Source organism: Microtus oregoni, unplaced genomic scaffold (assembly GCF_018167655.1).
Source record: "Microtus oregoni isolate MIOR12 unplaced genomic scaffold, Mior012 000058F_ref0000040, whole genome shotgun sequence".
Classification (NCBI taxonomy): Eukaryota; Metazoa; Chordata; class Mammalia; order Rodentia; family Cricetidae; genus Microtus; species Microtus oregoni.
Window position 1 is genome coordinate 1,966,470 of NW_024543834.1, and position 27,948 is coordinate 1,994,417.

General features: G+C 50.1%; 1 protein-coding gene across 3 annotated transcripts in view; it reads left to right on the top strand.

The window, feature by feature from the left end:
* The window catches only part of LOC121438914 (protein GREB1), a 68,216-nt gene that overhangs the window by 19,915 nt on the left and 20,353 nt on the right, over positions 1-27,948 (top strand). The window contains exons 7-22 of one of the 3 annotated variants that reach the window (XM_041639415.1): positions 2,013-2,126; positions 2,480-2,623; positions 5,034-5,219; positions 8,633-8,983; positions 10,180-10,308; positions 11,040-11,168; positions 11,895-12,092; positions 13,197-13,377; positions 14,983-15,178; positions 16,351-16,487; positions 17,777-18,116; positions 19,202-19,317; positions 21,012-21,208; positions 22,112-22,216; positions 23,241-23,866; positions 27,575-27,677. In XM_041639415.1, coding sequence (XP_041495349.1) covers positions 2,013-2,126; positions 2,480-2,623; positions 5,034-5,219; positions 8,633-8,983; positions 10,180-10,308; positions 11,040-11,168; positions 11,895-12,092; positions 13,197-13,377; positions 14,983-15,178; positions 16,351-16,487; positions 17,777-18,116; positions 19,202-19,317; positions 21,012-21,208; positions 22,112-22,216; positions 23,241-23,866; positions 27,575-27,677 — 3,252 coding nt within the window. The remainder of the gene's footprint in view (positions 1-2,012; positions 2,127-2,479; positions 2,624-5,033; positions 5,220-8,632; positions 8,984-10,179; positions 10,309-11,039; positions 11,169-11,894; positions 12,093-13,196; positions 13,378-14,982; positions 15,179-16,350; positions 16,488-17,776; positions 18,117-19,201; positions 19,318-21,011; positions 21,209-22,111; positions 22,217-23,240; positions 23,867-27,574; positions 27,678-27,948) is intronic. The other 2 variants (XM_041639416.1, XM_041639417.1) reach the window with 2 other exon arrangements.

Genomic DNA, 27,948 nt, shown 5'->3' on the forward strand with positions numbered 1-27,948 from the left:
TTTTGAAAGTCCCTTGCAGTCCCTAGCATCTGGCTGTGGTAGAACCCGGCAGAGGGAAGGACTGAGTCAGAGATGCTGGTTGACCTGGGTTGCCTCAGAGTTGAGCACAGGCATGTGTTAGAGCAACCAAGACTTCGCTGTCAGTGTTGGAAACTGCTTCCAACTAAGTTAGGCCTGCCACTAGCCGCTCTCAGTGAAACACTGCCTCTAGTGGAGGATGGGAAATAGGAGCTTTGTCTCAGATGAGGGGCTGGTGCTCCCAGATGGAGGGGACAGGTAGCTAAAAGTCCTGCAGACTCCTCAGAAAATGCCAGGTAGGGTTATCTCTGGAGACAGAAATAATTGGCTCACGCTGACATCAGTGACATCAGTGGCTGTTCCTGGTGATGTTTTGAGATCACTAACTGGCTTAGAGCCCGGTAGAGACGTTTCTGGTCTCAGTTCCTGCATCCTCAGTTCCAGCCCTACCCTCCTGTAGTTGGGGACCACACCCTAGAGGAACCGGGTTCTGTCTCTGAGAGCTCTTCCTCTGCTCCTGGGGCCAGTGTTAGACGAGCTGGTGTAGAGATGACAGTCCCCCCCTGCCTTTGAGGGCAAAGAAGCCTGCAGGTTTGAAAGCTCTCTGTAAAGTCAAGGACTTCATGTCTTTTTACCTCTGTGTCTGTTTGGATTTGGTTTTCTTCCACTTTGGTCAATCTAAGGGTAGGAAGTTATCTGAGGTTCCTTCCAGAAGACTCAACAGCAGTCATTCTCAAAGTGCTGCTGCTGTAGAATAACCGGGGCGCTCGTGACAAGGTGCATGCTCTTCCTGTCACTTCAGGGGCCCCGAGTGGTGGCTCTAGGCAGAGCCAGGTCTGTGTGTATTCTCTGCCTAGGCTGAGGGAGACATCACCCTCGGCCCTGAGGGCTCCAGTCTGTGGGTTCTCATCACCCAGAAGCCCCAGGTATCAGGAGGCCTCATTCCTCACATGCTGAGCTCCTTGAGGTCCTCGGAACAGGCTTGTGTTCAGACAGACAGGTTTTCATTTGCTTGTCTGTGTTTAAAGGCAGGCTCTCACTGTGTATCCCTGGCTGGTCTAAACTTGCTGTGTAGACCAGGCTAGCCTTGAGCTCGACAGAAATCTGCCTGTTTCTGCCTTCCAGGTGCTGGGATTAAAGGCTTGTACCTCCCCACTGCCGTCCCGCTTGGCTAGGTAGTTTTAGAAGTTGTTCAGACGTGTTTAAAGTACAACAGGGTTGAGATAGGACCTCTGGACAGCTGAACACTTGTGTCCAGAGTTTAAAGAAAATAGGCTAGCCAAGTCTTGGTACTAATTTATGAACAGTTTTCCGTCACAAGCCTGTTGACATCAGAGTGGGCAGGAATGACTCACAAGCAGCAGTGGGTCCAGCTTCTGCTCTTGATTTTTGATGAAATTAGCTTTCCAACTTGGGTGGGAGTGTGAAATTAGCTTTCCATTTGGGCGAGGGTGGGGTTGGAGGGCAGGAAGGGGTGTGCATGTGGATCAGTACTGCCTTCAAGTGGCAAAACTGTGCTGGTGCATTGAACCTTTGCTGGGCTGGTAATGCTGATACTGGCAGGAGAGGCAGTTTGCGGAGCCCGAACTCCTAAGTGTTTCATTTAAGTATTTTACATGCATCTCTCTTCCTCTGGTTACGCCACTTTCTCAGTAGATTTTTTTACTATTATTTTGACTGTTTTAACAACCAAGGAGCTCAGACCTAAAGAGATGTAGCTTAAACACAACTTTGGAGTGAAACATTTATAAAAATTGACAGGATGTCTCCTTCTGTCTAGATCCATAGAGCTGAAATTTTAAAAAAAAATTACCAAGGGTTGGGAGTTGTAGCTCAGTGGGAGGACATCTGCCTAACACGTACAAGGTCCTGGATTTGAGCCCCAGCTCTGTCAACGTCACAAAACAAAAAAGTTCTGCTCTCCAGATCATGGGAGAGTTTTATTGACACCAGTTCCCAATGGTGGCCTAACCCATGCTCTGAATATTGTCTAGGTATCTTGCCAAACTCTGGGCCCCCAAAAAAACGACACAAAGGTTGGTCCCCAGAGTCTAAATCAACCACGGATGGTGGCTTCCCTCAGAGTGGTGGCAACAGAACTAAGCAAGGTAAGTGGCTAGGGTCTTGCTCAAACCCCAGAGTTGGGTGCCTTGGCCTGCGAGTAGCATGTGTGCATGCGTGCATGTGTGCATGTGTGCACGCAGATGAGTGAGGAGGTTCTGGGCAGCCGACCCTGGCGTAGCAGAGAGACAAGCGACCTCTTTACCATGCTGTGGCCTGTGTCGAAAAAGACTATGTCTCTTGGTGGGGAGAGGTGGGGCTGGGTGAGCCCACAGTCTTATGAGTGGGGAGATGGGTCAGGCGGTAGTTTTTGTACATGTCGGGTTTTGGGATGTCGGGTTGGCTGGGGAAAGATCGCCCCTTTTTCTGTGTTTTACTGATGTGCTGGTTGTGTTCCTAGAAGGTACCTGCGTACCCTGTGTGCCACAGCCTGGCTTGGTGGGACCGGCTTCGGTCACCTTCCCAGTGGTGGCATCCGGTGAGCCAGTGTCTGTCCCGGACAACTTGCTGAAGATCTGCAAGGCCAAACCGGTGATATTTAAAGGCAAGTACAGCTGTGCCCACAGCTGGGCAGGCAGGGAAGCCTGCAAGGAATCCCACACCAAACTGTGACCTCGTCTCAGTCCAGCTCCAAAGGAATCCCCCTGAGCCAACTCAAGAGTTCTTCAGGGCAAGAGAGTGGGCCCAGTCTCTAGACTGCTGAGAATGGCAGAGCGTATCCGTTTGCCCCAGCAGACATGTCGCGACTCCATCCTCTGCTCCTTCCCTTCATTCTCTGTTTCACAGAACCCGGGCTTTAGTTACCCAGCTAGTGCAGAGCACCAAGGCCTGGTAGGGAATGGACAAAGCCCCCCATGGCTTGTTCCCTTTTCATCCAAAGCCATAACCTCTGACTTTGGGCCGAGACAGACATGGTCACTGCTACAGAAGCCTTGAGTAAGATTTGATTTGGTCTCCTCTGTGGTGGCTCGTGTGTGTTGCCTGGAGGTGCCTTGTGCCTCAACTGAAGAAATCCTTTGGCGGTAGCCAGAGACTTTTAAACGGGAAACTGTGTGCAGGGTAAGCTGGCAGTGCCTGAGGAGAGACGTGCTCAGGACCTTATAGATCCAGTTCCTTGATTGGCCATTTGGCATCCTGCTTGTGAGAAGAGAGGTCGGGGAGATGGCAGGAAAATGGCAGAAAAAGTACTGGCATGGTAGAAGGGCTTCAGGGCCCCATGGAAGAACCAAAGGTCAGATCTGCATCCTCTTTTCTGAAGCATGTGAGAAAGGCTGAGAATACAGAATTGGGACAGGTAGCAAGACTCGGAGGTGGACACCAGCATCCGCACTGACCAAGACCCTCACAGAGGGAACCCTGCACACCCGCATCTCACACTGAGCCATCCCAGAGGACAGGTCCTCTGCTCAGGTGTGCTCACTGCCCTACGCCCGCCACTCCCAGGCTTCCAGGTCCAGCCAGCGGCTCTGTAGCATGGCTGTCATCTGGTTCTCAGGGCAGCTCGCGGGGCCCCTTGCGTGACAAGCATGATATCCCTTACTTTAAGGTAACCGCATTGCCCCTTGTAAGCCAGCACATTTGTGGGCAGTGCTGTCTCCTTGTGGTCCCTGGTCCCCTACCCTAGCGTCTTGAGAGAAGTGAGCAGAGATGTGAACTCACAGGTCTGAATCTGGAGCTGCTGGTGGGACCAGCACGTGTCTTGGCAAATCGGTCCTACTCAAGTACGAGAAACAGTTTTTCTCAAGACCTGGCCCACGGAGCCCTACATGACGCCTATGCATAGCTACGCATGGGGAGATTTGGTGTCATTTTGGTGACAAAGGGAACATTCGTTCACATCATGCTCTCACCGTTTGGCATCTCCCCATTGTGCAAAGGCTTTGAGAAGGTCAAGTTCTTGCTTAGGGTCATGCAGCTAACGATGGTAAAGAGGGATCAGAACCTTGCTCAGGCCATCCTACCCCAGGACCTGCCGTCTGAAGGAGTCTAGGTCCACTCCAGCATTACTCAGTGCCGTTCGCTTTCTGGAGTCATTGGGTCTAGACACCGAGCTGTTTGGTTAACTCTGCTCACTATAGGACCTGGTGTGTGTGTGTGTGTGTGTGTGTGTGTGTGTGTGTGTGTGTGTGTATGTGTATGTGTGTGTGTGTGTATGTGTGTGTATGTGTGTGTATGTGTGTGTATGTGTGTGTGTATGTGTGTGTGTGTGTATGTGTGTAAGGCTTGGCCTTGGGGAAGACAAGGTCTGGTCAACAGTCCCCACTGCTGTGTGCACCTTGTCGTTTCAAGGACATTGCTGTTTGGTTTCGGGTAAACTTCTTTTGTTTGGCCTTGAACTTGATCAACTGCAAAATAAGGGACTGGACAAAATGAGCAAGGAAATGCCCTACCACCAGCTGGATATGAGTGATGACATTTTAATCCTAGGTCCCAGAAGGCAGAGCAGGTGTACTAGGTCATCAAGGACCATAGGAGGTCTGAGATTTCTCAGAAACGGGACCTAAGAACTCCCCTGGCTCTTAGGGGATCCAACAGTGGTACCCGACCCAGGCTGAGTACAAGGCATGAGTAATAAAACCCTAGATATTGGGGTTCAATCTGAAGGTCCGAAAAGCAAAACAGCCAGCCACTGATTCTTGCCTCTACCTCAGTCTGAAATGGCGATCCTGCCTCTAGGAGTCTCAGAATGATAGTGTGAGCGAGAGCTGTCTCCTCCCGTCTTATATTCCTCTCTAGGGCTGGGATTAAAGTCATACACCACTGCCACCTGATTTCTATGGCAAACTAGCGTGGTTACTGGAATTAAAGGTGTGCGTCACCACTGCCTGGTCTGTATGGCTGACCAGTGGAACTGTTTTACTCTCTGATCTTCAGGCAAGCTTTATTTATTAAAGTACAAATGAAATATCACTCCCTAAGACCAGTTGCCAAGCGGCTGCTTTCTTCTTCCCTAGGCCACGGGAACTTCCCCTACCTCTGCGGAAACCTGAATGATGTGGTCATCAGTCCCCTACTGTATACTTGCTACCAGAACTCCCAGTCGCTGTCCAGGGCCTACGAGCAGCACGGTGCCTCCACCATGCAGCCCATATCCGAGGAGACGCAACTGTTGCTGACCGTCTACTACCTCGTCCAGCTGGGTGAGCCTGGGTCCAGCTGTGTGCTAGGGATGGATCTTACCAGGAGGGCCAGCTAGACTAAGGAGGCCAGAGAGGGATCTGAAGACCAGGTTAGCCCTAACCTTTCCAGGGAGGGGGTCCACAAACAGTAGGGTGTAACCAATAGGGGTGATTCAGAGACCAGTCACTCACCTGCCCGTCTAAGTGCAAAAACGTGGGCCATATTCAGGCAACACACTGACCTTCATCTGCTGAGCCAGACCCAAAGGCACAGGTGATAAAGCCAACATTGTGCCCTCAGAGAGAGTCAGCTTAACCAGAGAAGAGAAGCAAGAGGCAGGAGAGAACTTAATGGGGTGTGGGCATGTGGGGTCCACTTAGGGACATCAAGAAAGTCCTCTGAGTAGAGACTTAACCGCCAGAAGGAACAGCCTTGGGAAGAGCTGAGAAGAGAGTACAGGTCGGGCTGGGTGTGGGAGGGAGCCCTGATTGGGGTATGGGTGGGTGGGAGCACAGTTGGGGAGGCTGACTGTGGGTAGGAGGGATCACGGTGAGCTGTGGGTGTGTGTGTAGCAAAAAAGTGAGCGGTGGGAAGTAGTGAAAAAATTGTTGGCTACTTCTAGTTGCGTTGCTCTCAAGGCCACCTGCCCTCTGGAGAGATAGCTCTTGAATCACACAGAGGCTGAGGCGAAAGGTAGAAATTTAGGGAATGTGAGCTTGAGGATAGTCTGTGTGGAAGTGTCCAGCCAGCTGTGACCCACTGTGAGCAGCTGTGGATGGGCAGTGAGGAGCTCAGGCTTGACCCTGGATACCCAGGTAGTCAGTGGGTGAGAAGGATCAGGACGGAACCAGTGAAGGTTGTGGAAGGCAGACCCAGCATCAGGTTTCTCTGAGGCTCCTTCCCAAGACCCATGTGAACCGATCGATTGGCACAGATCCACCCAGGATCCAGCCCCACCCTGTCTTTGTCACCTTCCTCCCCATCACAAACCTCTGGCCTCTTGGTCTCCAGGTCTGTGGGAAACGTGTACCAAACCACATCTCCTTGTTCCCTGGAGCTCACCGATGGTTTCTAGTCCTGCCCGATTAACATTTATCCCCAGGTCTGGTGGCTGCCAGCCTACCACTCCCACCTTCCCACTCTGCCCCAGTTGCTACTTCCTGTGCAGTGTTATCATGCCGGAGCATCGTGGACTTGTAGCTTCCATTTGAAGCGCTCTGGTCTAGGACATCCATGAACCTTGCCCCTTCTTGCCATTTGAGTTTTGACCCATACACTATCTCCTCAAAGGAACCTTGTTGCTACACCTGGGACAGCTCCCCACATCAGAGCTCCCTGGCCTGTATCTAGTTTCCTTTGTTTCTAGAGCAACGTCACTCCAGGAGCAACTACGGCTGCTGTGTCTCCATGAGCACCTCCTCCAGGTTGGGATGTGTGCTATAGGACCAAGAACATCAGTCTGTTGCTTTATGTGTGAGTGCAGCCTCTGCAGGGCCAGTTTGGTGCTCACTAAGGGTGTGTGTGTGTGTGTGTGTGTGTGTGTGTGTGTGTGTGTGTGTGTGATTAGGTTGATACAGAGGCCACTGAAGGAAACGGTGTCAAAGTCACAGACTTGAGCACCCATCAGTGTTGCTAGGGACACTGGTAATTGATTGTGGGTTGGCCATGTGGAAGGCTGGCTGCCTTGATGAAGGACAAAAGTCGTATAAAAGCAGGTCAGAGAGAATGGAGACCAGGATACAAATGTAGGAAGTCTAGCCCACCTCTAAGGGAGCTCTGCCTGGAGTGATGCTTTTAGAGAGATAAGGGCTCAAGGGAGAGTTCTTAGAGACAAGGGGTATAACAGCCAACCTGCCAATTCTAATTTGATCACACGCTTCAAATAACTAGCCATAATCTGGAGGCATCTAATAATAATAAAATAAACGGGGCTGATGGGTGGGCCAAGGAGATAAAGGTGCTTGCTTTCAAGCCTGAAGATGAGTTTGATACCTGGAAACTACATGGTTGAAAGAGAGACCTGACTCCTGCCTCTTGCATTTTGACCTGCTCCCATGTTCTACAGCACACACAAGAAATAAGTGGAAAAATAAGTGAAACTCTAAGCCCACCTAATCACACTCTGGCACAGCCCTAAGTGGCTGCTGCAAGCTACCTTTTACAGACTGGGGAGTTGTGATAGGCTTGGCCAACCTTTTGACATTTGTCACCCAGCATTGCCACCTAAAGAATTCATACTTGAGAACGGTGAATTCAGAGTTTTTCAAACGGCAAAAGTACCTTGGTGTTTTAAGAAAGTTTACGTTCGTGATGGGCTGAGCTCATAGCTGTCCTGTGGGCAGGGCAGCGAAGGTCCCATAGCTGGGGAAAGCCGGCTGGACGTCTGAGAACCCCCCCTCCAGCTCCTCAAAGGCAATGTTCAGCTAGAGCACCCAGATAATTTACAAAAGAAAATACACGGACTTTTGAAAGATGTCCGATCTCAGTAGTCGCTGAAGAGAGACACATGAGCAATGGAACACGTCATTTTTCTCAGTACACAAGAGATGGTACTCATTGATGCTAAGAGTGCTGGCTAGAACTGTCACACCCATCACGCTGGGGGAAAGCTGACTTTTGGGAATTCAAGCCCAGGCTTTCAATTCCCCTGATAAACACCACAGCCAAAACAACATGGGGGAAGAAAGGGTTTATTTCAGCTTATAGTTTCATGTTACAGGACAGGAACTGATGGAAAGGCCATGGAGGAGTGCTGCTTACTGGCTTGCTCAGTTGGCTTTCCTGCACCATCCAGGGTCACTTGCTTAGAGGTAGCACCACCCACGACGGGCAGAGTCTTCCCACATTAGCCATCAAGGAATCGCAAGCACGTTTGCCTGGCAGTCAGGGCCAGTCTGGGGGTCCTATTTTCTCAGTAGAGGTTTCTTCTTCCCAGAGGACTCTCGCTTGTGTCAAGTTGAAATAAAACTATCCAGCATGCCTAGGAAGTAACACAGTATACCTAAAGGCATGCACTTCAGATGTACCTACAGAGGAATTCCTTGAAGAAATACAGAAATCTGCAGTAGCAACCAGGATGACCAAATGCCACCCCCCAAGAGAATAATTTACACACCCATCGGTAGAGCTGTGCAGGGAGACCATAAGATATGGGAACCTGATTGTAGGGTTGATGGTAAAGAATCACGTTGAGTACCCACAATCCTAATGGTAGATGGAGAGAGAGTATTTTGTTTTTCTTTGTGGTTCTTTCGAGATGGCAGGTTGCTGGCTGACTTCATTTTATGTTCTCCTCTGTTCTCCAATCACTATTTCAGGCTGTGTGGTTTTAAGCATGCCCACGTCGTCTCAGCTGCCCATGGCATTGGTGGCAAGCTGCCCGTGCCCCTGACGAGCAGGCAATGATGTCATCTCTCGCCACCGTGTCTTGCAGCTGCTGATCAGGTGCCGCTGATGGAGGACCTGGAGCAGATCTTCCTGCGCTCCTGGCGTGAATCACATCTGACAGAGATCAGGCAGTACCAGCAGGCGCCTCCACAGCCCTTCCCACCAGCCCCCAACACTGCAGTCCCCGTGACTTCTGCACAGCTGCCCTGGCTGGCAGGACTGGCTGCCAGCTCTTGCAATGACAGCGTGCATGTCATTGAGTGCACTTACTCCCTGGCCGAGGGTCTCTCTGAAATGTTCCGGCTGCTCATCGAGGGTAAACTCTCTAAGACCAACTACGTGGTCATCATCTGTGCCTGCAGGAATGCCGCCATCGACTCCTGCATTGCCGTCACTGGTGAGTCCTGGCCAATGGGAAAGCCATGCTATGGATAGGTTACCCAGCCTCTCACCTTGGTGGCCCCCCTTTTGTTTTGGGGGCTTTATATTGCAGGACAGTTAGTACCTTAGCCCATGTTGGTGGCTTTAGAAGGGAGTCTTGGTCTCAGCTGCTCATCCCTGGAAACATGCGTAGTTACAGACATTCCGGCCGTCAGTAGCTAAGTTAGCAATGACCATTTGGCCTCTGGAGAGACTGGGCCCAGCTTTGCAGTCTGAATTGCCCTGTTTATACAAATTGGCTCTAAGAAATCCTCTCACATCTCCACCATTCTGGCCCCCAGTTATTTAGGGATCAGACTGAGATAAGAAACAATGATCCACTTTGTGGGTTAAAGTATTAAAATTTCCCGGAATGCCTACTGTGTGCGGCCATTGCTCCTGTGGCTGAGATTCAGGATGAAATGATGGTGGGAGTTTCCTTGGTAAAGTAAGCACCAAGCACACAGGCTCTGGGTGGCTTTTTTCTGTTTTGATTGAATTTATTTAGTTTTATGTGCATTGGTGTTTTGCCTGCATGTATGTCTGAGTGAGATGTCAGATCCCCTGGAACTGGAGTTGGAGACAGTTGTGAGCCATTGCCATGTGGGTGCTGGGAATTGAACCCAGGTCCTCTGGAAGAGCACCCAGTGGTCTTGACCATTGAGCTATCTCTGCCGCCCCTTTGTGGGAACCTTTAAGGTTCCCAAATGGTATATATTTTCAACCTGAAGTTTTTGTATGCCTTTTAATTAAAAGCACACCTTGTTCCTATGCAGCCTCTCAATGGCCACTTAAACCTAAACTTATTGTTCTTTATGAATTATTAATTATCTTTCTGAGTTTGAGTCTCACCATCTTTAATAAGCCCATTCCTCTGGATGTGTGTGTCTGGCACTGTTGCCTGTGTTCTGTGAGGCCAACACAGCTGTTAGCCACTGGGGACCAATGAGGATGGTAGGTCTGGATGGTAGGGGACTTGTCTGTGCCCCACAGCTGGCACAGGCAGAGGCAGGCCCCGGGGGGTTCTCTAAGTGCTTTTGACCATCTCAGTCCTTTGTTTTATTCCCCTCAGCCAGGATGTTGCAGGGGTAGGTCAGGCAGGAACCTTGTTGTCTAAGAACTCACAGTGATTATATACTGAGGACCCAGCGACGGTTACCTTTTGTCTTCCAGGGAAATACCAAGCCCGGATTCTCTCCGAAAGCCTCCTCAGCCCTGCGGAATACCAGAGAGAAGTCCACTATGAGCTGGTCACGGGCAAAGTGGACTCCCTGGGAGCCTTCTTTAGCAGCCTCTGCCCAGGTAAGCCCATGAGAGGCAGGTGCAAGTGTGCACACTGAGAAGAAGCACATTTGTGGGGCAGGGAGATTGCTGGGGTGCCCTCATGCCTGGGATGGGCTGCAGCCGAGCCTCTCTGCCGGAGCCCCCACTCCTGTGCACTGACGCCGCTCCTGCCTCCTTCCTATTGCAGCTTTTTGGCTGTCTGTCCGTCTTCCTGCTCTGGTTGTAGAGGTCCAGGGTCAGAGAAGAGTTTTGTGCTCTCTGTCTGTCAGTCAGTTGTCAGTCTGTCTGTATCTTTATTTTTGAGACCTAGGCCTCAGATGTGTAGCACACCCACCTCATCTTCTCAGGTGCTAGGATTACACTGGGCCCTAGCACACGGCTCTCCCTGTGTTTAGAACCCTTTTTTCCCCTCTCTCTGTGGTCTATTCAGCCACTCAGATTCCCTTCCTCTCTACAGCTTCTGGTCCCTCAGGACTCATTTAATGCACTCCAGAAAAGTTCTAGGGACCAATCTTTGCCTGAAAAGGCACAAAGTCCCTCCGCCTCTGACCTCAAGTAGTCTATTTTTGTTTTCTCCCACCACCCATGAAGCCATGGTAGGATCCCCCTCATGGATACGGTTCTGCATAGAAGCCCACGCCTTCTCCACACATTACTTCAGGCCAAGACCAGACACAGTAGCTGGTCCAGAGAGGTCTGCCGAATTTCTCTGAAATGCAAAACCCACTTCTGTTCTCTGTTTTGGGCAGAGGGTGACATTGACATTTTGCTGGACAAATTTCACCAGGAAAATCAAGGCCATGTCTCGTCCTCATTCACTGCTTCCTCTATCAAGAAAACAGCCGCGCTGGATGCCAGTGGGGTTCCCGTGTGCACAAGTGAGTGGCGGGGAGGGTCACAGACCTACACAGTGAGTGGCAGAGGGAGAGGATGTATTGGGCACCCTAGAGACAGAGGGAGTGGCTGCTGCATCGGGAAGGCTGGCTCCACTGTGCGTGGGTGTGCGCAGTGAGTGTAGGCTGGAGTGTGCGCAGGCGCGGACAGAGAGGCGCAAAGCGGGTGGTCAGACTCAGGTGTGTTCAGCACCTAAGGTGAAAACCTGCAGGGATGGGTCTGGAGTCTGCAGCATCTGTCCGGAAGTTGTGAGACTTTAAAGTTCCCGTGGTGCACCTAGAAGGCTTAAAATAGCCCTACTTGATGTGAGGTCGCCCACTCCTGACATTCCTTTCACGCCGATTTCTTTTCTCTCAGTGCACTGTTGTAGTAGCTCATTCAGAGGAGGGTTTAAGGAGCTGTGACCATTTCTCTCCTGAAATGGGTTCTCATGGAGCACGGTGCCCCTTCCCAACTCTAGCGTCGGCAGGCAGAGTTTACCACTACTTTTGTTGCCCGAGTGCTTGCTTCAGACTTTTGAGGAAGGAGGAGGCCCGTGAGACTGCTCCAGGGTCTGGCAGAGAGCGTGCACGCCCTTGATGACTATGAGTGCCTCTCTTCTCTATATGGCTGTGTGTGCTAGGCCTCCCTTCCTGTGAGTCTCTCTAGCTGAGGGTGGTAGCTGCCTGCTTGCTGTGCTCATCGGGGATCCCTCGGGGCTCTGGCTGCAGGTTACCGTCTGGAGCCACGGGGCATCCGGCCCTTTCAGCTGGCGGTGGCACAGAAGCTCCTCTCGCACGTATGCTCAATCGCAGATTCCAGCACCCAAAATCTGGACTTGGGGTCCTTCGAGAAGGTGGACTTTCTCATTTGCATTCCACCATCAGAAGTGACCTATCAGCAGACCGTGTTCCATGTCTGGCATTCAGGTAGGGGGGCCTTTCAAGGAGGAGGTGTGAGGTCTGAGGGAGGAGCTTTGAGGCCCAGGGGTGAAGCTTTGAGGCATGGGGGAGGAGGTGTGAGGCCTGAGGAAGGATCTTTAAAGCCTGGAGGAGGAGCTTTGGGTTCAGGGGAGGAGCTTTGAGGCTGAGGGGAGGAGCTTTAAAGCTTTGGGTTCAGGGGCGGAGCTTTGAAGCCCAAGGGAAGAGCATTGCTCTATCCATTTGGTTGTCTTAGTCACTGTTCTGTTGCTGTGAAGAGATGCCACAACCATGGCAACTCTCACAAAGAAAACATTTAATTGGGGTGGCCTACAGTTTCAGAGGTTTAGTCCATTATCATCATGGTGGGAAGCATGGCGGCATGCAGGCAGACATGGTGCTGGGGAAAGGAGCTGAGAGTGGAGGAGCTACATCTTGATCCTGCAGGCAACAGGAAGTGGTTTGAGACCCTGGGTGTGGCTTCAGCATAGAGGAGACCTCAAAACCTTTCCCCCACAGTGACACATTTTCTCTAACGAGGCCACACCTACTCTAACAAGGCTGCACTTCCTAATAGTACTGCTCCCTGTTATCTTTTGGGGGTCAATTACACTCAAACTACCACTCACAAGAATGTTGTTGCCATACTTCGCTGTGTGGTAGATGGAGCAAGTATCATTGCCGTCCATTTATTAGAGACCATAAAATATGTCCAAAGGCAGTGATTTTTTCTCAAGACTAAAGATAGAACCAGTTGGCCTTTTGCTCTTTCTGTGACTGGCTGCTGTTAATGGGCATTCATATAGCGTATCTTACCTCCTCAGTGGCCTGACATCGGGCCTGTGACTTGAACCTGAGATGGTTTTGTTAGGAGCTTGGGCCTTTCCCATCTCTTAATCTTGCCTCTTTGAGAGCTGCTGATTTAGGTGCTCGCTTGCTGGCACCCCTATGTGGGGACACTATACGCACAGGTAGACCTTTGCTCAGCTCTCTGGGCCCATGTTATCTCCACTGCATGTGTTCCTGCTGCTGCTCTCTCCAATCAGGGCTGGCCCAAGTTGTGTTGGTGGTGAGTGAACCCAGGAGCTCCTGAGGTGTTCTGCTGTGTTGCAGGGGTTCTGCTGGAGCTGGGCCTGGAAAAAGAGCCTGTGACCAAGCAGAGGGCGGAGCAGCACGTTCTGAAACTAGACACGGAGGCCCAGGCAAGATTTAAGGCCTTTCTGCAAAACTCCTTCCAGAACCCACACACGCTCTTTGTCCTCATCCACGACCACGCCCACTGGGATCTAGTGAGGTCAGGCCTCCTGGTCTGTGACGGTGACTTGTTTCTCCTTGGGGATGAGGGCGCCAGTCTTGAGCAAGTCCTGGGAGTTGGTGTTTATGAGCAGAGGCTGTGGGCAGTTTTCAGTATCGTAGGGCGTGGCATCTCTGAGGTCCCTCGGTACAATCTCTAAGAGGTGAGGGCTGGGTGCCACAGAAAGGGGGAGCATCGGGTGCAGTGGGGAGCCAGATTGGAGGTGTTGGTGGGAGAACCAGGCTTGGAGCCATGACTCCTGAGTACAGAGTGAGGCTGTTGGGTGAAGCCCCCTCTGCTGGAACTCTGTCCTGCTCAGGACCATGAGTGATGGCTGGGTTGGCCCCTCCTGAAGGACAGGACTTTGAATCTCACCCTAGATGTGTGTGAGGTTGGTCACTTGGAGATTGCTGGGAGCAATCCCTCCAGAGGTTGGCCTTAGAGCTGACCAGCTAGATGCTGCCTCTGGTGGAGGTGAGAAAGTTTGTTCCTGGACCAGGTCAGAGAACGAGACTTTGATTGGCACCGACTGTAGCTGTTTAAGCTTGCCAGGACCAGAACGGGTTTACAAATATAGAGTCTGCACATGGGTTTGGAGTTACGGAGCATCCCGCAATGGTAGAAGCCGTTTTCTTTTGGTTCTTCATTTTGTCTCAGGTAGCTGCCTGGCAACTAGAAGATGAAGCACTGATTAGATTTAGGAGAGTGCCAGCCATTATCTTACAAAGAAAATGTGGGCTGGGCCTGGCTGCTAAAACCCCAAGATCCAGAATGGTTCTCATTCCTTTAATGTTGTCTTCTGAACAAATGTAGAATTTGCTCTTTTATATTATCTTTGTTTTTTTATTATTTATTTATTTATTAAAGATTTCTGTCTCCTCCCCGCCACCGCCTCCCATTTCCTTCCCCCTCCCCTTATATTATCTTTGAATCATCTCTAGTCAGTAGGACTTCATTTGATCTTGTAGGTTTTGTTATTATTATTACTACTACTACTATTATTTAATTTGAGGCGAGGCCTGGTCTCATGTAGCCTAAGCTGCCCTGAACGTAGTATATCACCAAGGATGCTGCATTTCCTATCATCCTACCTCCACTTGCCAAGTGCTGAGGTCCCAAGTGTGCACCACCATACCCTGTTTTATGTGGTGCTGAGAATTGAAATCAGGGCTCTGTGCATGCTGGGCAAGCAAGCCAACACCCTCTGCCAAGTTAGGAGGACATGAGGAGGCTCATCTGGCCCCCGAGTCTCCTTCCTTCCTCATTCACATCCCCATCAGTTTTTTTGTTTTTTTGGTTTTTTGGCTGAGAATAAGATTGGGTATGAATCATTGTTCTAGAGTAGACACACGGTGTCACGCAAGGAATCCACCGTAGTTTCTTTCCTGATAGTTTTCCTGTGTGTACTGAACGCTAATTGAGCCCCTGGCAGATCCCAGCTCTTATCGCCTCTTGTTTTTCTAGCCATGGACAGGGCTATAAGCTTCAATTATAGGTGAAATTGGGGAACCAAGTTAGACGCTTAATCAGGTGCCTTACCCTTGTAAGATCATCATACAGAGTTAGTGATTCCGTTTAACGTTACTCTTCTCTTCTCTCTCTCAGCAGTGCTGTTCATAACATCTATTCTCAAAGTGACCCCTCTGTGGGATTAGTGGACAGATTGCTCAACTGCAGGGAGGTGAAAGAAGCGCCCAACATCGTGACCCTTCACGTGACCTCTTTCCCGTACGCACTACAGACCCAGCACACCCTCATCAGCCCCTACAATGAGATCCACTGGCCCGTCTCCTATAGTAACGTGAGTGATGCTGGGCCGCAGTCTAACCTGTCTGCTTAGATTCTGAGATGCTGAGCTGTCAAAGGTCCTGTCCAGCTGGGAATGAGTGGGCTCCAGATCCTTGGATGTTTGGTTTGGCCTGGGGTTAGGTTTCTTGGCTTTTTGGAAAAATATCGGAAGCCTATCCCTGGGTGGTCCCATCTTAAATGTATAGGCAATATAGTTGGTTTGATATCTTCCCGGGGAACTGAAGTCCTGGGTCTCAGAAAAACATTCTGAGTGATTGTCCTCCTGACACCAGATGAAGATGCTGAAGATGGAGCCCTGGGATGGGTAGAGGTTTGGGCTCCCCATGGATGGCTTGGTGTGCAGCCACATTCAAAGCATCTTCAGACCGAACTCACCCCCTCCCCCGGGAGATTTGTTTCAGACACCACCTGTCCTCATTTATGAAAGTAGAACCCCCACAGATCTGGTGATTTGAGAATTCTGCACGGCTGGGTTCCAGCTGGGTAGGAATAAGCACCCTAGCATTCTGTATGTCTTCAGAATGCTTCAGCCATCCCAGGAGCTTCTAAGAATATGGATGTCTGGCTTCCATCCCATGACATCAGAATCAATATATCTGTGGTATTTACCATGGGCCCTACTCTGAGTGCTCTATAGCCATGAATTTATGCAAAAGGACCAGAGGATGTTCTGATTTACATATGGAAAAATGAGAAGATGAGGGTGAGCCAGTTGCATAGGACCACTCTTGAGGGGCTGACCCCGGGACAGGCTCCCCTTAGCCCTGGTGTTTAGCCACTTCGCTATTTGAGAGCAGAGCTCACACCTTTACATTTTGGACAACCTCTCCTGGCTTTGCTCAGCTCAGGTTGAAGGAGTTTCTGCACTAATTTGGAAATCATTTTATGTGGATCTAAGATTCATTTGATGAGTTTGAGTTTATCCCTTCATCGCCCCCAACCGTGAAGGTCTTGGGGCCAAATGAATGGGAAGCTTGACTAGTGGGAACACGCCATCTTTGTTATTTGCTCTAGGCCCAGAATGAGGACTGGAAAGTACCACCCACAGAACCACAGGATCAACACTGTTCAAAATGCCAGTCACACAGTCCAGAGGCCTGGCCTGAGACCCCTAACCTGCCCTGTGAATGTGACATCTGAGTGACCGATGCTCTTGTGTTTTAGGGTGTGGACCTGTATCATGAAAATAAGAAATACTTTGGGCTCTCTGAGTTTATTGACTCCACCCTGTCAGGGCACAGCCTCCCCTTGCTCCGATATGACAGCTCCTTTGAGGCCATGGTCACTGCCTTAGGAAAAAGGTATGTTTCTCCTCAAAGTTACTAGACACACTTGGTTGCATCAAGTGTAAGTGGAAAGTGGGAGTCTTTGAATGTTCCAGGGAGCTCCAGGAAGGGTATTCACTTCCCTCCTTCCCTGGGTGTCTCAGTCCCTCCATCTTCTGCATTTGAAGCACCTTGGGTTAGTGGCACTTCTGTCACACGGCTTCTTGAGAACACTGTAAACGTCACCTGCGATGTCTGTTTCATTCCTGTTGACCTGGACTTTTATTCTGGGATACAGTTAAGTCACCAAGAAGCAGTTAAAGACTTCTGGGTCTTTGCTTTAAGCTTTTTAGACAGCTGAAGAATGGTAGTTCATCTCATGCTCCATACCTCATCGCCCACAAGTAAAGCAAAGCCCTTGAAAGGTTTTGACAATACGCCACAATTTGCGGCGTTTCCAAGTGGATTGTGAGGATAGTGACTATTTTAACCACGTGTGAGCTTCAGCAAGGAAAGTGTTTGTGGTGCACACGTAAGGGCCTGAGTTTGGATCCCCAGCACCCACGTAAAACGCCTGGAAGATCAGTGCGCCCTTGTACTTCTACTAGTGTGGGGAAGTACAAGAAAATCGTCACTGAGATCTGCTGCCTAACCAATCTGGCCTATCGGGGAGTTCTAGGTTTAAGGAGAGGCCCTGTGGCAGAGAAGTCCGGGTAGTGTGAGGGAGCTGGCTCCATCATAGCTACAATCAAGAAGCAGAGAGAGAGGGGAAGAAGAAGATGGAGGAGGAGGATAAGGAGGAGGAGGAGGAGGAGGAGGAAGAGAGGAGGGGGGGAAATGCTGCTTTCCCCTTTTTAACTGAATCTGCAACTCAAGCCTGTGGGTTGGTGCCACCCCCATTCAGGATGCCTCTTTTCTCTCACCTAAACCTTTGTGAAAACATGCTCATAGACAAGCACGCTCATAGACATATGGAGGGCTGTATCTCTGGGATGACTTTAAATCTTGTTGAGTTGATAATGAAGATTGACCATCACTCCTGGCTTCTGGGATGAAGTGCCTGAGCTAATGACAAACTAGGTAGGCATGTCTCTCATGCCTCGTACTGGAAAGTGCACAGGTCATAGCAGCTACAACAAGCCTATGCTTTTGTCTCCCTCCCAACTGGGCAAAACCAAGGCATTTGTGTATTGGTTTCAGAAGTCCCCAGCAGCTAACCCTTACAGGTTTCCATCACGTCTGTAACTTGGGAGTTGCCTGTGTCTTGGGTGGCAAGCATGGCCGGTCCTGGGGTCATGGGCATGGTCTCTTTGTGTTCCTTGTAGGTTCCCCCGCCTGCACAGCGCGGTGATCAGGACCTTTGTTCTTGTACAGCACTATGCAGCCGCCATGATGGCTGTGAGCGGCCTCCCGCAGATGAAGAACCATACTTCAGTGGAGACGCTGGAGATCACCCAGAACCTCCTCAACTCTCCAAAGCAATGCCCCTGTGGCCACGGGCTCATGGTCCTGCTGCGCGTTCCCTGTTCGCCCCTGGCAGCTGTGGCCTATGAGCGGCTGGCCCATGTGCGGGCACGGTTGGCTCTGGAGGAACACTTTGAGATCATCCTGGGCCACCCCAGCTCCAGCATCACTGTGGGCAAGCACTTTGTAAAGCAGCTCAAGGTAGGTTTTGTGCTCGGGGGCAGAGGGCTATCCACCAAAGGATGGCAAGAGGGGGTGTGGCAACAGGCCTTTGGCACCTGCCCTTCCCACCCCTCTACCTCCTCTGCTGCTTTCCTACGTCCCTGTGTCCCCCAGCACAGCCTGCAGTACCAGTCCTCTGATAGGAAGCATGTGCTTTCTTTCTCTTCCTAAGGCACCTTTCTCTTCCTTTGCTTTAGCTGATGCTTATTCTCTGATAATTCAGCTCAACTACTTTCCCTTTTAGGAGAGGCATCGTATTCCATACTTGGAGGCCTCTATTCCTGTCCCAGTGGTAAAGAAGGGATATATCTAGGTCCCTCAAAGCTGAGTACCCTTGTAGGCTCTTATTAAGATATACAGGTGACAGAAAATGTAAAAGGGGCAGAGAAAATTGATTGAAAGAATAAGTGGAAAGCCTAGAGGAAGGACATAGTATCACTGAAGAAACCAGGGAGAGATGTCAGGGAAGCTGGAGCCACCCACTGTCTTCAAGAGTATCAGCCACAGGGTATCCTCACACACCCGTCCCCTGCTGTGGGAGATAGACAGGAACAGAACAGCCGAGGGCACAGTGACTCAAGACATGCTTATATGCAGAATAAAATCCTTCCCTTGTATTACAAGATGGGTTGTGAGGGCCGCCAACTAGTGGACAGACCTCAGGATGTTCTAGAGCCAGGATGGTTAGGAAGTGGCCAGTGTTAAGTATGGATTGCACATTGCATGTCTAGTTAGTATGTCTTTTATACTGTTTATTGTGTATGTGCATGTACACATGTCGCGGAATGCATGTAGAGGCCAGAAGATAACTTTTGAGAGTTGCTTCTTCCCTTCCACTGAGTGGGTTCTGGGGATTGAACTCAGGTCCTAAGACTCGGTGGCTTTTACAACTGAGCCGTCTCACTAGCGCCAGTTAGTGCATTTAATCCACAGTGTGGTGCCGTTGGGTCCTCTCAGACAGGAAAAACCTGAGCTTCGCTGAAGCTCGGTAACAGCCCCAGGAAGTAGCAACCCTGAGAGTCAGGCCTCACTTCTGCAGCTTGCCTTCCTTCTCCCATCTGCAGATGTGGCAGAAGATCGAGGATGCGGAATGGAGGCCCCAGACCTACTTGGAGTTAGAGGGCTTGCCCTGTATCCTCATTTTCAGTGGGATGGACCCTCATGGGGAGTCGCTGCCACGGTAAGTTGGGAATCAGAGCCCCTGAGGTCCTGAGGGATGGGGAGGGGAGGAGGACACCCCAGCCCCAGGTGTCCTAGTCGGCATGGATGCTATATTTGGGCTGGTTTTCCAGGGTGAGGTATCTGAGGTGTGAGCAGTATTAGCCATTTCTCAGAGGATACCATTGTGTGGGGGTAGAGGTTTGGAAAATCTGCAGTTCAGACTGAGGGGAAATGAACTCAGCTGGGGAGGTGTCTCTGTTGAAGACAGTGCCATGTAGGATGATGACCAGAGCTGGAGCCAGTGTCACTGGTACCTGGACCATTGTGGGATCTGGTGTAGGAGGGGCTCATGATGCCATTCAGAGGGAGTAGGTTGTTAATTACAAAGAGTAGATGCCACCTTTCTCAGTTACTGTTCTATTGCTGCCAAGAGACACTATGACCAAAGCAACATATAGAAGAAAGCGATTAATTAGGGGCATGCTTACACTTTCAGAGAGCTAACCCTTGATGGCCATGTGGGAAGTGTGGCAACAGGCAGGCAGGCATGGCGCTGAGCAGTAGCTGAGAGCTTTATCTGATCTGTAAGTTGGAGGCAGAGAGTGAGTGAGACTGAGCCTGGCCCAATCCCCAGTGACACATCTCCTCCAGTGAGCCACACCTCCTGATCTTTCTTAAAGAGTCCACCACTGGGAAAGAAACCTTTAAGTGTATGAGCCTCAGGGCGCCGTATTAAACCACCACATTTCCCTACCTGTGTGTTTCTGCAGTCACCACAGACACATGTCCATTGAGTGACTCCCTGGGATCTTTAGCTACACACAGGCACTTGGGATGGAAAGTCACTTGCCCTCCTACAAGGCGTGACTACACAGAAGTGACTGAGTCCACTGCTGTCATGTTCCAAGCTTCCTTCACAACACGGGGCACATTAAGTGTGGATCGCTCAACTGAATATCTAGTTAGCAATTCAGTCTACAACAGTACCTGTAGGTACTTAGGAATATTCAGCCTTATTTTTTTTTACTGAGACAGTTTCCTCTGTGTAGCCCTGGTTGTCCTGGAACTCGCTCTGTAGACCAGGCTGTCCTCGAACACATAGAGATCCACCTGTCTCTGCTTCCCGAGCACTGGGATTAAAGGCATACGCCATCACTGCCTGGCTCAGCCTCATCTTTTTTTTTTTTTAATTATTTATTTATTATGTATACAATATTCTTCCTGCAAGCCAGAAGAGGGCACCAGACCTCATTACAGATGGTTGTGAGCCACCATGTGGTTGCTGGGAATTGAACTCAGGACCCTTGGAAGAGCAGGCAATGCTCTTAACCACTGAGCCATCTCTCCAGCCCCTCAGCCTCATCTTTTAAATGGGAAAAAATCCCAGAGCCTCTAAGAAGCTACACACCTCGTCAGTTTCCAGCCCTGGGAAACAGCGATGCTGAGGTTCAGCTCTCACTTTCACCCAATCTGAAAATGTGTAGTATCCCGATTACATGCCCCACGGGAGTAGATCCCTGGTAGGTGCCCTCAGAGACATAGCACAAACCTGACTTTGGTGCTCTGCGTTCGCAGTGGGGTTCTCCATGCATCTGAGGCCCGTGGGCTACGGTCTCACGAGGAAGGCAGGTGTGGCACCATGGCTCTGTCCGCTAGCAATAGAGCCTCCTGGCGGAAGGCATGCGACAGATGAAAACCTTCTGTTCTCCCCAGGTCTCTGAGATACTGTGACCTGCGTCTAATCAATTCCTCCTGCCTGGTGAGGACAGCCCTGGAACAGGAACTGGGCCTAGCTGCCTACTTTGTGAGCAATGATGTCTCCTTGGAAAAGGGGGCCAAGAACGAGGTCTTGGAGAGTGATGGGGAGAAGTTAAGCAGTACGGATGAAGATGAGGAGGCAGGGGTGGAAGGTGAGGGGGCTGACTGCACCTCTGTTCTGTCCTCTCACCCTCCTGGACTATCCTTTAAATGTCAACCACTCAGATTCTGCCTTTCTTTCCTTCTCTGTCATTCTGGTGTGGGGAGATGGGAATTCCTGTAGGTTCTTCTAAGATCTAGAATTCTTAAAGAATAGGAAGGAAATGGTGATGTCTTAGGGTTCAAGTTTATGGTTTTGTTTTCAGTGCAGGTAGATTCACTCCCTGGTCCCCTTTGTTGGAAATCCGCTCACCCGGTATTAAACTGAACATCAGTGAAGTTTATGAGGCCAGGCCAGCACCATTTGTAGACTCCAAGAGTCTGATGCCATATTTTTAATATGACACACAAATAAGAGCAATGTCTGGCTGTGGTCCATAGTACAACAGGAAAGTAGAAACTAATAATATATATATGCCGTCCATTGGGGGGTAGAGAGGGTAAAGAGAGAATTCCTCTTATTTCTCTGTCTACTGACTGGGTAACACAAGGCAAGAGTGCCATAGCCTGGTTGCAGCTTATCCTGTGAGGTAGCAAGGCCTGCTCACCAGGATCTTCTGTGTGGCAGCTAATTTTAGCATGACTTTGACCATGGCATTAAATGTTGTTTGTCTATGGTATGGCTAGACTCACTGGCCTGTCCTGACCCATCCCATTCTAGTCTCCTAATTCCTTTGTGAGCTTATTCTAGTTAGGGAGGTCTGTGCATGCACGTGTGCATGTGTGTGTGTGCGTGTGTGTGCGTGCGTGTGTGTGCGTGCGTGTAAGGTACAGGACTTAAATGGCAGCAGGTGGATGAAGGATCGAGAGAAGAAACAGGCAAAGAGGCGTGATGTCTTCACGACTTCTGAATGCCGGCTGTGAGGTCAGGGATGGTGATTCCTCTGTGTCCTCAGGGTGTTTTGATGCAGGCTCTACCTCAGAGAAGAGGAGCCCCGTGAAGAGGGAGCGCTCCCACTCCCATGACTCAGCATCGTCCTCCCTCTCTTCCAAAGCATCTGGTGAGTACACACTTGGGACAACACACACGGGGCTGCCTCCCAGTTCAGAAACTGGGAAGAACATCCAGGGCCGTGCTGATCCTGGGCTTCTGGTCAGGACCCAGGGCCATGCTGTTCCTGACTTCTGGTCAGGACATGGAGAACAGACCCACAAGAATAGCCTAGAACTGAAGTTGACATCTGAGACCTTGAAGCCAGGATAGGACTTTCAGGTCCAGCTGTTGCTACTGGGAGGAGAGGACTAGTCTACCCCTGGCTGCAGTGTAGGTCATAGTGCCCTGGCATGTGGTGGTGCCACTTTTGATGACCCTTCATGGACCTCTGCCTGAGGAGAGCAGGAGTCTTGACCAGATAAGTGAAACTAGGAGGGTTCATGGGAGAAGCAATATCAAGAGCCCATGATGCCTGTACCCAGGAGGAGAGACTGTGAAAAAGTCTCCTGTGGGCACCAACCCCAAGGGGGCCTTGGTCTCTGGGCTCTGCCAAGACCCCATGGCCAGAAAATAGCATTACCTGTCTTAAAGTGTGCATCAAACTGGGCATTCATTATAATCTGGGAGTTGGAAGTCCTTCACCCGTCTCACACGTAGGATAGATTTAGGACAGTTGTTCACCAAAGGTTCCAGAGAACCTTGGTGGAAATTGTGTTCCTGGGAAGGGAATAGTCCAGGTTGAGAAGCTCAAGGGAATACAAGCTTGTGTGGGATTCTGTGCAGCCTCGCTGAGCTTGTGGTCACGTGTGTGGAGAGCTCAGGGCCCATCAGGAAATTGGGTTTACAACCCAGGAGTGAGAGCAGGCCCTGTGGGTGTGGTCTACCCCACAGATACACATGCCCTTTTAGCATCAGCCTGGCACTCTGTGACTGAAGGAAGGTCTGGTTTGTGGAGGAGAGATTGGCCAAATGTATGCCTACCAACTTTGCCTTAAACTGTCCCAGCATTCCTGGGGCAGGTACAGGAGCAGCTGTGAATCTGTGCCTGGTTGTTCCCAGGGCACGTCTGACTATATTCCCCTCTCTTGCAGGCTCAGTGCTCTATGGTGAGTCCCTGGCTCAGCTCTCAGGACCTCCACTGGGAGAGCCTGCCAGGTCACCTCTACCCTGTGGCCCTGCAGAAGAGGGCAGGACCCCTGGGGAGATACCACGGCTCCGAGTAAGTCAGGGACCTACGGTTGTCAGCAGACACAGCCCTGGGCTGGCCCCACAACCCGATTCCAGCCTCAGGACTGGCCAGAGGAGCCTGCAGGTGCCAGCCGCCCCATCCTCCCAGCTGTCCTCCTCCTCGGGCTCATCGTCCACGTGTGCCGTGCCCACTGCCAATGTACTAGTCCTCCAGGCCTCGCAGTGCTCCATGGCCAAGGCCTGCCGGCAGCCACCCATCGTCTTCCTGCCCAAGCTTGTGTACGACATGCTCATATCCACAGACAGCAGCGGCCTGCCCAAGTCTGCCTCCCTCCTGCCTTCCCCTTCTGTCATGTGGACCAGCTCCTTCCGGCCCCTGCTCAGCAAGATGATGACGTCAACTGAACAGTCCCTCTACTACCGGCAGTGGACAGTACCCAGGCCTAGCCACATGGACTATGGCAACCGAGCTGAGGGCCGTGTGGACAGCTTCCACCCCCGCAGGCTGCTGCTCAGTGGGCCACCTCAGGTGAGTGCCATGCCTGCTGCCCCTGGACGGGCCAGGCTTCCAGAGTCGCCTTTGGTTTTGCTACCCAAATGTCTGCTTGTTCACTTTGTGCTCCTTCTATGGGTGGCCTCACTTCCTTTCTGTCAGCGCGATAGGATACCCTGACAGAGGGTTTGGTTTTGCTCAGCATTCCAGGTTGTAGTTCATCATAGCAGGGAAGTCAAAATGGCAAGAGCGTCAAGGCAGCGAGTCCTATCCCACCCACAGTCACGAGCATAGACATGTGTGCACGCGTGCCTAGTGCTCGGCTCGATGTCGCCACTCTTCAGCAATTCAGGACCCAGACCCAGGGAATCATGACGCCCTCTTCAGGCTGTGCCTTCCAGTATCAAATAACATACTTAGGGCTGGGCAGTGGTGGCACACACCTTTAATCCCAGTACTCGGGAGGCAGAGGCAGGTGAATCCCTGTAACATGAGGGCCAGGCTCGTTGGGGTTTCTGTCCCTCCCAGTCCCTCAGCCATTTAGTCCCAGAGAAAAACACACAGCGACCTCCATAAGTTATAAAACTTATTGGCCCATTAGCTCAGGCTTCTTGTTAACTCTTGTAGCTTATATTAACCCATTGTTCTTATCTACATTAGCCACATGGCTCGGTACCTTTCTTAGCCAGGCAGATTATATCTTGCTTCTCCAGAGTCTGGGCAGGAGTGGGAGGAATGGGCTTCCTCTTTTCCAGCATTCTCCTGTTCTCATTGCCCCGCTTCTACTTCCTGTCTAGTTGACCTGCCTATACTTCCTGCCTGGCCAATCAGCGTTTTACTAAAATACATGATTGACAGAATACAGACAATTCTCCTGCACCAAATCTCTGTGAGTTCGAGGCCAGCCTGATCTACAAGAGCTAGTTCTAGGACAGCTAGGACTGTTACACAGGGAAACTCTGTCTCAAAAAACTTTAAAAAAAGAAATACATAGGATAATCCCTCACAGGTGCAGACACAGGCCAACCTGATCTAGACAACCTTCATTAAGACTCTCTTCCCAACCAAGTGTGATGGCGCACACTTTTAATCCCAGCACTGGGAAGCAGAGGCAGTAGCTCGATCTGATTCGTGAGTTCAAGGTCAGCCTGGTCTACATAGTGAGTTCCAGGACAATCAGGGCTACCACCTAGTGAGACTTTGTCTTCAACAACAACAGCAAAAGACTCTTCCCAGTGTAGTGTCAAGTTGACAGCTAAAATTAGCCATCACAGTGAAGACTCTTTCTGATGACCCGGAGTAGGCAGGTGGATGTGAAGGGTGGTTTCGTCTTCCATCCCTTGCTAGGTTCCTAGTTTTCTTTTCTATGTGTGCGGAGTATAGGGATGGCGTCTGGATAGGAATGTCTTGTAATTTCAGGCAGAGTCCTACCTTCACCCTTGTGGACAGTCTTTGAATATTTCTTCAATGGGAAACGAAGTGACAGTTTGCATTGGAGAGTTTTGGTGGACAGTTAATGGGGCTCAGGGGGCTTTGTTTCCTGGATTCCGCTCATTCTCAGCTCACCATGTATCCAGCCTAGACCACTTTTCTTGACAAATCCACAAGGATCAGAACTGGGAGATGAGTCAGTTGGTGAGGTGTTCACTGTGTAAACACAATGTTCATGCCTTCAGCACCCACTGAAAAGCTGGGTGTGGCCTACACACTTATCCCAGTGCAAGGGAGACACAAACAGGAGGCTCCCTGGAGCTCACTGGCCAGCTAGGAGAGCTGCATTAGTGAGCTCCCGGTTCAGTAAGAGACTGTGTTAAAAAAAATAAGATGGGGGGGAGTTGGAGGAGGGGCCGCTTGTTGGTTCCCAGCTGCCTGGCTAGCTTAGACCCTAAATGATCACACAGAAACTGTATTAGTTAAATCACTGCTTGGCCCATTAGATCTAGCTTCTTATTGGTTAACTCTTACATTTTAATTTGACCCATTTCTATTAATCTGTGTATCGCCACGTGACTGTGACTTACTGGTTAAAGTTCCAGCGTCTGTCTCTGGCACGGCTGCATGGTGTTTCTGACTCTGTCCTTCTTTCTCCTAGCATTCAGTTCTGTCATCCCCGCCTACCTAAGTTCTGCCCTGCTATAGGTCCAAAGCAGTTTCTTTATTCATTAATGGTAATCACAGCATATAGAGGGAAATCCCACATCAGGGGGGCAATTGAGGAAGACCTCAATATTGACCTCTTGTCTTCATGCACGCTTGCACACTCACACATACACAGACACACTCACACACAGAACCCCAAGGGTCTGGGTGTCGCCTGTGGTGGGCATGGGAGGAGGAGGGTGGCATGTTCTTTACAACTGGTTAAAGACTGAGAGGAGACCCGGGGTCCAAGTGCCTGGAACCACATTTTGTTCAAATGTCTCCTGATTTGATCTTGCCTGTGTAGAGGTGTAGGTGCTTAGAGAATTGCCTTGCTCCCAGGAGAGCACAGTGACGGCTCTGTATGTCTCATGATCATGTATCATGTTCTGTCTTCCCACAAGCAAGCTCATCTCCAGGGATCCATCCTGAGAAATGTAAATGCACAAAATGCATGTAAGATCACTCGTGGTAGTATTGTTTATAATGATGGAAAATGACCCAGAATGAAAGTCCCCTGGCTAACTGTTTAGCTGACTACACACATATGGGGATAAACGTATCCTAGAATTCAGCCACAAACATTTTAAGAGGTCTCTTTGTTTCGCCAATGAGATTTCTTTAAGAAACCTAACTTGTAATCAACATGACCCCCCACATAATGTCATATTAATTAGCAAAGAAACCATTGTATGTGTGAGTATGTCTTGAGGGATCTTGGAAAGGCTAGCTCCTAACACACTGTCTTTAGCGGGGAGGCAGGATCAGTGGCAGTCTACTTTCTTCTCAATCTGTATTTTTTCCCTCATTGTCGAAAATGACTATACATTACTTTTTCTAATTTAAAAGAATCATAAAAATGCAGTTGGAGTGGTGGATCTCTTGGCATCGTCATACAAGCATAAGGACCTGAGTTCGGTGCCCCAGCACCCACATAAAAATCCAAGCATGGGGTTTCCTACTTGTAATCACAGTACTGGGGAGATGGAGACAGGAGGGTGCCTGGGCCAGCATCGCTCAATTAGCAAGTTCTAGGTCAATGAAGAGACTCTACATCAAAAAACAAGGTGGGTGGGGGATGAAGAATGGCGCCCAAGGTTGACCTCTGTGCCTTTACATACACACGCACACACACACACACACACACACACACACACATATGCATACATTAACACACATAAATGTTTTCTAAGAGCCCCCACATGTCCGCACTCACACAGAGCTGGATCTTACAGCCGTAGCGCTTTTACTCATTTAATAGATGAGAAACAGGGTACTGGATTATTAATAAAATAAACACATTGCAATGTGTCCATGGATCATTGGTCCTTTTTCAGTAATTCTATTTTAAATTTGTGTGTGTATGCTCATATATGTGTGTATATTTGTGTATGTATGTGCTCATACATGTGAGTGTATGTATGTTTGTGCATGTATGTTCATGTATATACATGCACGTGTGTGTATGTATTCATTCATGTATTGTATGCTTGTGCTTGCTTGTGTGAGTATGGGTATGTTTGTGTGTGTGTATGTTCATGTATATGTTTGTGTGAGCACACACACCCTTCCTGCCCCTGGGCTCTGATTCCAGTGTCTTCACAGATAGGGAAGACGGGCGCCTACCTGCAGTTCCTTAGTATCTTATCCAGGATGCTGATTCGACTGACAGAAGTGGATGTTTACGATGAAGAAGAGATCAATACCAGTGAGTTGTGTTTTGTGAGCCCTGGGCTTGGGCAAGTACTCACCAACCTTTGTCAGTGGCCTGGTGACTCTATCTCTCCCTTTCAGGATGGGCTCTCAGGTTCACAGTTTGACTTGTCCCAAGGGCCTTTTCTTTCTTGTTGTCTGTTTTCCTCAATGATACAGCCAAGATCTTCATAGGGATAGAGTTGCTAACGCGAAAGCAATTCATGCCTATTGAGTACTTTCTGTGCGTCAAGTACTGTGATAGATACCATTCCCATTTGATCTTC